We start from the raw sequence: 11,097 nt of genomic DNA, 5'->3' as shown, positions 1-11,097 counted from the left end.
TATTGATCTCCCGCTGACTATTGAAAGCGATCCGGGAGATTTTTATAGGTACAGTACAATTAATGACATTACACCATGTTGGGGAAAAAAATATCCCGGAATAGCTTCAATCAGAGTTGGCAACTCTATCTCTAATCCTTGGCTAACACACATACACAAGATTTTGTTACCAGTCTCATTTTGACTTGGCTGTTCCATGTCCTATGGGGCATCGAAAGAATCGCTAAATATCTTTGGGGTGTTCATAAAGTCATTGCAAAGCAATATGATGGTATTCGAGGTACATCATCACAATGTAACATCCCATGATGATGTGACATTGCATGACAACGCAGACATGACAGGAGGCATGCTCAATGTGTTCTGGAAAGCAAAGTCTAAAGCCAGAGTTCTCAACCTTTATCTTTCTGAGCCCCTCCTCCCCGCAACAGCTATAAGAATTCCAGGGCCCACCTGTGTCACAACAACTGTTTTTCTGCATATAAAAGCCAGGGCCAGCATTAGGGAGTAGCAAGGAGGACAACTGCCCATGGCCCTGTGAAGCTAAGTTGCTCAGGCTTCGGCTTCAGCTCTGGGTGACAGGGCTCAGGGCGTCAGCCCCATACAGTGGGGCTTTGGCTTTCTGCCCTGGGCCCCAGCATGTCTAATGCTGGCCCTGCTTGGCGGACCCCCTGAAACCTGCTTGCAGTCCCCCACAGGGCGCCGTAGTCCACGGTTGAGAACCACTGGTCTAAAGTGTGGTGCTTTTGCAATTCAATGTGCCAACCAAAGAGACTGTGGAGGGGATTTCCCTGTCTCTGGTTAAGCTTCATCCCTGTCTGGAAGTTGCTTAGCCATTCTTCTCAGGGATCATTTTTATTCCTCATTATAAATATACTTGCTTAACAGAAAGCGGTTGACAGGTTCATAGGTTTTAAGGCCAGAATGGACCATTATGATCATCTAGTCTGGCATCCTGCATAGCAAGGGCCGAAGAACCTCCCACAATAATAAGCGTTTTGCCTTTGGAAGACACCAGGTTGCACAAAAAAAGACTTGGTTTCAAAATAAAGGTTCCTGAGAGGAATGCCCAAATCCCACCTCCATGAGCTTGAAGAGTATGTGTGAGCGAATGGGGTGGTGTGTCAAGGGGTTACGCATCAGCCAAAATAAATCAATACAAATTGAGCTGGGCCCTGGAGAGGTGCACTTGAAGCCCTGTTTTACCCTAGCTGCGCCTGCCAGATGATGAGGCCACCCCCGCTGTTTTCAGGGCACTTTAATCACTGCCCCCACCCACCCACGCATACAGCCCTCTCCTCCTGCTCCCCTCTCACCCCTCCCTTTCAGGGCATCCCCAGCTGGAAAAAGCAGCTCCCCACCCCTCCTGCACTGCTCCCCCAGCTCGCAGCCAGCCCTGCCCGACGCGCGGCTGCTAGGAAATGCGCGGGGCGCCTCCGCCTTGCGCTTTGCTTCTGCTCCCTCGCGCCTCCGCAAGGTGTCGCCTTTTGCAGGGGGAAAGCCTGTGCAGCAACCGCTCCTTTAATTATTTATTTACAACGTGGGGGAGGGGCAGGACGAGGGCAGAGGGACTGCGGGGGGAGGGGGCGCAGCCCCTGTATTTATTGACTTTGCAATCTGCCTCCTCTGGGCCGCGCCGCTGTGGTGCTCACCACCCCTGCCCCCACCCGGGCAGACGGGGTTGTTATTTGCACAACAACAGAATCAATCCGACACCTTGGATTGAACCCTCCATAATGACTTCCTTTTTGTCCTGGCGAAGCTCGCCGCCTAGATCTTCCCTTCTCTTATTAGCATCTGCTGCAAAATAAATCGCGCCGGCAAGCCTGAATAGATACAACTCTCTTAAAAAGGCGCGGGGGGGGGGGGGGGGGATGAGATACAAAGGAGAAGGACCCTAAAGGCACCCACCCTCCTCCTCTGCGCTCCATGCAAAGCACTGAATAGGCACATCATTGGTACAATTACAACCTCCCCCCCCCCCCCCCCCCATGCTCAGGGTGGCCGGGCGTGCAGCTCGGGTTTTGCATTCTCCTTTTTTATTCTTATTTATTTGCAAAGGGAATTGAACCTAATTCTCCTTGCAAAGCATAAAGAGCAAAGGGGCTTTTGGCGCCAAATGCCAGGCACCTCCCCTGCTTTTATGGAAATTAGGGAGGTGGGGTTAAGCCTCTCTCTCCTCTCGCCTTTTCCTCCTCGGGTGTGTCAGGGTTTTTTTTTTTTAGTTAATAATATCCAAGAGCTTCAAAGCCAGCCAGTGACAGTCATCTGTCTGCAAGCAAAGGGTGAATGTGGAGGCTTAAGCCAGCCTTCGGGGACGAGCGGGCTGGCCCTCAATAAAGTGCAACATACAAGATCATCTGCCTCTTTTTTTTCCTGCCCCCCTCCCCCTTTTGCAACACCACCCATCACCAAGGAGGAGGTAAGAAGAGGCAGCTGCAGGGACCGCGGCTGTAATAAGAAGGGAGGGCAAAACCAAATAAATAAATAAAACCTCACGTTGTATTGGAGTTGCAAAACTAAGGACGATGGGGGAGGGGGGGATGCAGGGGCAGTTAAGTGATTTGCGTGGGGGGGTTTCACTGACCAGAAGGAAATCCTCAGGGTTTCTGAAGCTGTTGCATAGACATCGCTGTGTTTTGTAGGAGAAGTTTCATTGCTTTGATTTATTTTAAACGGTTGCAATAGATTTTGTAAGTAGAAAAATGGTACAATAGTGGAAGCGGTCAGGGGGCGGGGCAGGGAGAGAGCAGCTGAGCGGGGCTCGTTTCATTGCATTTCATCATAAGGCTTTTTTTTTTTTCTTTTTTTATGGAGATTTTCCTTTTGGTCTCAGTTTGAATGTCAGCTGTTTGAAACTCAGCAAACCGATTTTCCTGCGGATTGCGCTTGCTGAGGTGAAGGGGGACACTGAACGCCTGTTCCAGACTTAAAAGGTCATTTTAAATGTCTGATGCAACCGGGCTCCGGTGCTGGAAGGGGGTTGTGGTGGGCTGGTCAGGCCCACAATGAAGGAATCTTCCGGAGGGAGAGGGGATCGAAAGCTTGTTTGTAGCAGGTCTCATTGAACGTAGTGGCAATGTGCAAAGTTCCCTTGTTGTATCTGCAGCCTTTCACCCCTTTGCTCAGTGGGCAGCTGAGCAAGAGAGAAACTTCCTGTACCTTGTTGCCCTATCGAAGGGCTTTGTTGTTAGTGTCGGCTTTGTTGTTTTTTTTTTAATTGAAATTATTATATAAGGTTTGCTGCATTTTGCTACTTCCGATCCCCCCCTCCGCCCGCGTGTTGTGTGCGGGTTTCTCTGAGTAGCTTTGCCTGAATGAACTGGCAAGTTGTAAAGTTGCGCAGAGCCTCCTCTCCTCTGCCCCTTTTGCATCCTCCTCTGTCCCCTTTGCACCGTTCTGCGGATGACAAAAAGGGGGGAAACTTCCACTACTTTTGTTGGCATATTAAGAGGGGTTTCTGGAGCGATTGCTATAACAAGCTTTGCATATGTATACAGTGTATTGGTTGGGTTACTCTGTGTTTGGTTCTTTGAAGCAGTTTGAAGAGCTTGCAATGTGTAAGGCTGCACAGACCCCCCTTTGCAGATCTCCTGTCCCTTTCTGGAGTGTTTTGTTTTGTTACAGAGCATAGGCTTAAAACAGAAAAATTTGCACGTGTGTGCACAGGCTGTCCTGGTTGTGTGTGTGTGTGTGTGGTTTTTGTTGTTTTTTTTTTTTTTTTTTTTTTGTCTGGGTGGTTTAAGCAGCATTAAGGGAGTGCTCCCTGCATTCCTGCGGCATTTTAATGATTATGGGCTTTACTTTTTTTTAATTGGGAGGAATGAATTGTTATACAATAATCTATCTAAATGTATTTCCTCCTGTTTTAACTAGTTGCTTATTTTTGATTTTTTTTTTTTTATTTTCTTTCAGGTGTTGAGAGAAGTCTCTCTCTCTCTCTCTCAGTGGAAACACACTCAGACCTCCCTCTAAATAACAGCCCAACCAAGGAATCAGCAGAAGGAACCCAGTAATGCCAGGGATGGTCAGTAAAAACCCAGACCTCGAGTTTGACTCTTTGCAGCCCTGCTTCTATCCAGATGAAGATGATTTCTATTTGTGCGGTCCGGACTCTGCTCCCCCTGGGGAGGACATCTGGAAAAAGTTTGAACTGCTGCCTACCCCTCCTCTGTCTCCCAGTCGGGCAGGACTTCAGGAGAACCCCCCAGGAGGGGCCCCACTGCTGTGGGGAGGGGTGGCTCTAGGGGGGTTCCGAACCCGTGATCCTCTGGACTGGGCATCTGAACTGCTGCTGCTGCCCCCTGAGGCCGACCTTTGGGGAAGCACGGATGGAGGAGACTTACTGGAGACAGGCTTTGGGGAGAGCAACAACCTCAACTCCATCATCATCCAGGATTGTATGTGGAGTGGCTTTTCTGCCCGCGAGAAGCTGGAGAGGGCAGTGAGTGAGAAACTGCAGAGCAAAGTGGGAGCAGGAGTGGCACCAGTGAGAGCTGGTGCATCCACAACCACCGCCAGCCCTGGGGGCACCAACAGCCAAGCAGAGCTCAATAACTCGGTGTCAGAGTGTGTGGATCCTGCCGTGGTGTTCCCCTTCCCCATTAACAAGAAGGAGCCAGTGGCAGCAGCAGCCGCAGCCCCAGCAACAGGGGGAACGGCTGGCATCCGGGTGAACGTCAGTGGGAGCAGTGGGATCGCACAGGGGGCAGCAGCTACCACCCAGCGCAGCAGCTGCCACACAAGTGCCACCAGAGCCAACAGCAGCTCAGGAGACGATACTCTCAGTGACTCGGGTAAATACGCCGCTCATCGCAGATTTGTTAGCCTGTGTGCATATCCCTAGAGGTGTTGTGTGGGCATGGTTGCCGTACCCTCAAATGCAGCTTTGGGGGCAGCATCACCTTTATGAGGCATCTCCCCCAACCAAAGGTGTAGACAGAGAAAGTGAATTCATTGGGACAGGCTTGCAAAATTCAGTTCACTTAGGGTGAATGTTACTGATGGTCAAGTAAATTAGCATTAGTTTTTTATTATCCTGGTAAGGTGGGTGAGTAACGTTGTGCCTGGCTGGTACATTATCATGAACATTTTGCAAGGCTATCTTAGGCTATTGGCAGTGAGGAAAAAAGAAGGGGTGGTCTCTCTCTCTCTTTTCACATTTCCTTCCTGTAATCAAAATTAAGCTCCGTCTTCCCTTTTCCTCCCCCTGCCCCCATGTGGTCAGGAGACCAAAGAAAATAAATCTGTGGTCCTAGGTCATGCCCCTTTTCTTTGTTTCTTGCATCTCAGTGAGTCACTAAAAAAAAAGATTGGGGGAAAGTTGGTTGCCATATGCCTGAGTGCTTGAGGAAGCCCCGTGCCTTGAAGGGCTTGGGCAGGGAGAGAGGAGGGGTAAGTAAAGGGGCAGCTGAAGCATTGGGGGGGTGAAGCTGGGGAAGAACAAGTATTGCACAATCAGTTCAATGTAAAACATGACAGTGGTGTGAGCCCTTAGGGCATGGGAACTCCTGCTGTTGAAGAGAAGGGAGGCTGGGGGAGAGTCCACCACCAGCAGATTTAGAAGAGGTCAGATCGATGTATGGTGCCACTAAAGTTAGTCTGGAAGAGGGGAAGCTTGAAAAATCTCAGACCACTCTCATTTGCTTTACTTCATTGATAAAAACATAACCAAGAACAAAACCCGTCACTGTCCAAGTGGGTGCGTACGTTTTACTCCCTCCATTTCTAACAGGTATATGGATTTGCCAGTAGGTGGCAGCATGCTTGTCTTAGGACATTGCCTGTTTGAAAGGATTCCTTGAAGGAGACCCTTTGGCAGGCAGCTGATGATAAAGCAGTCAGTGGTATATAACTAAAGGGCATCCTATTCTGAGCATGTTTATACTTAACAGATGCTGGATGAACTTGGAGTGGTTTTTTTTTTTTTTAATCTTCTCCCATGCCAAAGCGTACCGTGTGGTTAATCTCAAAATTCATTCATGGGGCCAAATAAAATGCAGCTTATGCAGAATGTATTGTGTAAATAGTGCATTGACCATACAGTAAAAGTGTTTTTAGTGTAAAATCATCCTGCCTTGTACATGGTTTTGGAATGGCTAGGCAGTCTAATAATTTAGCAGGGAAATGTTTTATTTTTGGGTCTTTGGATTAAGACAGGCAGAGGAAAATCTTGATGCAAAAAATTCCTCTCATGTAAAAGAAGCCCAGTTCAATTGTAAACACAGTTTCTCTTATGTAAATGAGTAGATCCATATGACCATCATCATAAACTCGATGATAAGCCTCCTGTTTCAAAAGGCTCACTGTCCCTTTAATGTCTGTGCCTTGACAGCTTTCTGTGAGGAAGCACTTCCTCCCAACAGCTGTCTTCTTGGCAGTAAACCAAAACATTGGCTTAAAGGGACTCTCAGATTGGAACAGCTTCACATTCTGCATCAGAACAAATCCAGCGATTGTTTAGTTTTCTGGCTCCTTTTTGATCAAGCAAGGGAGGTGTTGTGGGTGTGTGCGCGCTTGCACACACTGTGTGTTCTGTACCCCAGTTTGTTGGCTAAAGTATAAATTAGGGCATTTTCTCAAATACTGTTTCCTCTAATGTGTTTATTTGGGTTGCACCTTTATGGATCCTCCTATTATACAGCTTAAAAGTGCAGAAAACTATCTGTTCTTAGAGTTAGCAAATACCCACTTTTTGTGTCTGGGTCTGAGTGTATGCATGGTGTGTCTATATTTATTTAGCTCCATCTATCTGCAGATAGTTAGTATATGCACCCTATTTTTATCCTAATATTTGTGCATATTTTGAACACTTAAAATACTTACAGGTTGCTATTTGTCCTGAGAATTCACACAGATATGTTACTAGTTTTTAAATTTCAAGGTCCTGTGTGAATATTTTTTGGAGAGAACAACTTACTTTCTTTATTTTACATTTTGTGTTTCTAAAGATGATGACGAGGAAGAGGATGAAGAGGAAGAAATTGATGTTGTGACAGTGGAGAAGAGGCGTTCCTCCTCCAACAAGGCTGTTACTACTCTTACTATTACTGTGCGCCCTAAAAATGCTACCTTGGCATCGGTGAGAATGCAGCAGAATGAACTGATTCTAAAGCGTTGCGCCCCGATTCACCAGCAGCATAATTACGCTGCCCCTTCTCCATACATGGAAAGCGAAGATGCCCCGCCGCAGAAAAAGCTAAAAAATGAGGTGCCCCGTCCAATAAAACCCATGATCCAACCAAAGTCTAAGAGTTCAAGTCCTCGAAACTCAGATTCAGAAGATAGTGAACGTCGACGCAATCACAATATTCTGGAACGTCAGCGGCGTAATGACCTGCGATCTAGTTTTCTCACATTAAGGGACCATGTACCTGAACTGGTTAAAAATGAGAAGGCTGCAAAAGTGGTCATCTTGAAAAAAGCCACTGATTATGTCCATTCCCTTCAGGCAGAGGAACACAAGTTATTGCTAGAAAAGGAAAAATTGCAAGCCAGACAACAGCAGTTGCTAAAGAAAATAGAACACACACGGACTTGCTAAACTTTTTTTTTGTCTGACCTGGACAGTCACTGCCACTTTGCACATTTTTGATTCTTTTAAAAAAAAAATTGTGTTTTTTGACGTTAAGAATGTTGGTTTTACTTTCAATCCAGTCCCTCAAGTAGTTAACAATCTATGTTATCCGGGTACAGAGCACATGGATGTTCTTGCAAGGAGTTTAACAGACTGCCAAACAATGATGGACTGCCCTTGTATTTTTTCTTAAGAGCTATAGATGTTCTTTAAAAGTTGTGAGCCTTTGGAGCTGCTGATGACACCTAGTTAAGTTTTAAAAACGTTCATTCCTAATTTTGAATGGTGCTTATGTTCTAACAGATGTTACTTTAGGGGTTACCATTTGTACCTCTGTGGGAATTTTCTGTAAATACCATCTACACACTTGCCTTTTGTACATGTCTTGGGTTATGAGAGGTGGCTCTTGCTACCAGTATTTGACTGGAAGTTCATACCTAAGTACTGTAATACCTCAATGTTTGAGGAGCATGTTTTTGTATACAAATATATTGTTAATCTCTGTTATGTACTGTACTAATTCTTACACTGCCTGTATACTTTAGTATGATGCTGATACATAACTAAATTTGATACTTATATTTTCGTATGAAAATGAGTTGTGAAAGTTTTGAGTAGATATTACTTTATCACTTTTTTGAACTAAGAAAACTTTTGTAAAGAAATTTACTATATATGCCTTTTCCTAGCCTGTTTCTTCCAGTTAATGTATTTGTTAATGTTTGGTGCATAGAACTGGGTAACTGCAAAGTTCTGTGTTTAATTTCTTCCAACGATGTACATTTAGTGCTGCGTCTTATAGCACTTTGAAATACCTCATGTTTATGAAAATAAATAGCAATTAAATGATGTGCTCTTCACTATTTATTTATAAACATAGTTATCCTCTTTTATTGTAAGTTTAATGGTGCCCATGAGACATAAAGACATGATTCGAGCCCCCCGTACTTACTATCACAGAATAGCTTACACTTCAGGAGGGGTGAGAAGCCAGCAAATTACTGTTTCTGTTAACAAAGTAATTGTAATGGGAACGATTATAATGTACTTGTATCAATCCACATGTCAGATCTTTTCTTTGATATCATGAGTTCTCTATGGGCCTTAGCCAAAGCCCATTGAAGACTCCCCTTGACTTCAGTAGGCTTTGGATCAGTCACTGAACGTATAGCAAGCACTCTCACGGCTTGGATGCAATTCTGTTTTCCACCAGCTGGTGATCTGGGGTTCAGTGCTGGAGGCATATGGTGAGAGCAGTGGAATGAACTGCCATGGGGAGGAAAGAGAAGTGTCAGTGTAGTGAACCAGGATCTTAGGATCTGAGCCTTACTCTAATTCTGTTCCTTCTTTCTTATTGTATCAAAAGCCATACCCCAAAGGTTGGCCACCATTTGTTAGGAGAGGCAAAATTTGTGCTGGTCTGTGGTTTGTATTCTTTCTAAATGCCAAAGTATCTATTAACAATAATCAGACGTAAGTTAAAATTCCCACTTCTGCTTAGGGAGCAGTCTTGCTGTGCTATTTAGCACTGAGCTGTGCAGTATCCCAGCACTGCCATAGCAGGCTTGTAATGCTGCACAAATGTCATTTCTGAAGCGGGGGGGGCGGGGGGGGGCAAAAAGTACAGAAGCCAAGCAGTATGTATGCTGCAGAATCAAGATTGGCAGGTTCTTTTTTCCTCAGGAGCAGGAAGATTTGTGGATGGGACAAGGGCAGGGCCAGTAGGTCTGTGAAAAGCACTTGATCACTGGACTGTAACTGTGCCTAAGGAGTGTGTAGTGGTCCCAAGAGCTGTTTTATCAGTAGGCTTTGCAGAATTCAATATTTATTTTTAAAATAATTTTGACAAGTAATACTGATGTTTATTTGTAAGCACTTTTTTATTTTTACTGACTTACATTTTCATAGGTGCAGGAAATTATGGGGAGGGATCAGACAAGAAGGAGAGGGTCAGACAATAACTATTTAAAGACAGGCGATGTTGAGATTCAAAAAGTTAATGTTTTAAAACCATTAAAACACAAATTGTCAACATCACATGTTAAAATATACAAAATAAATATCCTTAATTCAAACTCTAAGAAGCTATGAAGCAGCATTTTTCTCACTTTGCCTATCTAGACATTTGATGATTATAGATGGAAATATTTTTTGTCAGTGAAATCAACCTCTCCCCATATTTGCCAGTAAAAATCTAATCCTTTGAAGCCTATGTTTCAGCCAGGCTGGGCAAAACCTTCACACACACCCCTTATTCTGCAACTGCATGGAGATGAAGGACTTCCACACTCCAACCAACTCTTTATCAAAGGCAGTGGGAGTTTTGCTTAAGTAAGGACTTCAGGGGTTGGAACTACTTATGTATAATCCAGTAAATGTACAGGGGCCAGAGCCTCATCTGGTATAAACTCGTATAGCTCCATTGGCTTCAACCAAGTCTGCACCAATGTACACCATGTTGCCTGTATGAGTATGTTAATTCTAAATTGTTAATTTAGATGTGATTCAAGAGTTTATTCCATAAATAAAATTCTCAGGGAAGTGAGGGGAGTTTTGTGGGCTAGGGAAGCTGGCTCAGGTCCTAATCAAAGGATCAAAAACTGGGGGAATAAATGTCACTTCATTAAATGTAATAGAGAGTTCCATTTTAAGTGTTATAATTTCTTTCAAGAAGCCAGTTCTGAACTGCAGCTTCTATTTTAATGCTTCATTAATTCTTGAAAATAACATTCAAGATTGGTTGGTCAGAAATAAGTAAAGAGGTAAACGATAAATTATTTTCCCATGTGCACTACTTCAGTTAGTTCTGATTTAGGGCCTGATCCAAAGCCCATGGAACTGCAAGGGGCTCTTTCCTCTAAGTAAGTTTACTGAATCACAACCATTCCAGCAACACAAAATGACATTACTTAAAAAAAGGAAAAAAAAAAGACTAAAACGTATTTTGCATAGACAACTACAGTCTTGTCCATGCTGGAGCACTTAACTGTACGAGTTACAACTAGTTTGAAAACGGTTCTCAAGCCAGTTCTATTAGCAACTGCTGTTAGAATGTTGTTCTGAAGCACTGTTTGTGAACAGTCGTAAGTAGCATGGGTTTCATTCCCATAGGGGAAGGGAGTTTTTTCATACATCCGTCCTATTGCCTTCCCCATTTTCACTAGCACAGCTTCTTAACATTAACGAGTAATCACGCTGAATATGGATGTAAAAACTATGCTACAACTGTCATTGTTTGCATATGCTTTCGTACATGCGTACAAACCATAATATGGGCAGACATGAATCACTGATGGAGGTGGCAGTGCCCATTTATTGGATATGCAATATACAGAAATATTTCCATAATTTATCAGAAACAATTACCATCCATTCTGTTTATATGTCATGCTCATTGCTGTGGCATCTGAGTGATTAGGGATCAAGATGAATGTAAAACTAAGATCTAAAGTGTTTGTTTAAAGATTCAGCACAAAAAACCATTTTTAAGTGTCCTTTTTGGAAGAATGGGGGCCTGATCC

General features: G+C 44.3%; 1 protein-coding gene across 4 annotated transcripts; it reads left to right on the top strand.

The window, feature by feature from the left end:
• Positions 1–2,213: 2,213 nt before the first annotated feature.
• Positions 2,214–8,425, top strand: MYCN (MYCN proto-oncogene, bHLH transcription factor). Of its 4 annotated transcripts, none has more exons than XM_048845544.2 (3): positions 2,214–2,422; positions 3,916–4,796; positions 6,951–8,425. In XM_048845544.2, the coding sequence occupies exons 2-3, from the start codon at positions 4,016–4,018 to the stop codon at positions 7,541–7,543; spliced, it is 1,374 nt and encodes a 457-aa protein (XP_048701501.1). In that variant the 5' UTR covers positions 2,214–2,422; positions 3,916–4,015; the 3' UTR covers positions 7,544–8,425. The 4 variants fall into 4 exon arrangements, with proteins under 4 accessions (XP_048701501.1, XP_074982506.1, XP_048701502.1 ...); XM_075126405.1 differs by lacking the exon at positions 2,214–2,422 and adding an exon at positions 2,672–2,693; XM_048845545.2 differs by lacking the exon at positions 2,214–2,422 and adding an exon at positions 2,796–2,936.
• Positions 8,426–11,097: the final 2,672 nt, after the last annotated feature.

Source organism: Caretta caretta, chromosome 3 (genome assembly GCF_965140235.1).
Source record: "Caretta caretta isolate rCarCar2 chromosome 3, rCarCar1.hap1, whole genome shotgun sequence".
NCBI lineage: Eukaryota > Metazoa > Chordata > Testudines > Cheloniidae > Caretta > Caretta caretta.
This window is presented reverse-complemented; position numbering and strand designations above follow the sequence as displayed.

What these genes read in the sequence shown, in the direction of transcription:
- MYCN (XM_048845544.2), top strand. Translation starts at nt 4,016, where the DNA reads ATGCCAGGGATGGTCAGTAAAAACCCAGACCTCGAGTTTGACTCTTTG. An exon ending in CGATACTCTCAGTGACTCGG is followed by an intron (nt 4,797 to 6,950) that starts GTAAATACGCCG and finishes GTGTTTCTAAAG; the next exon opens with ATGATGACGAGGAAGAGGAT.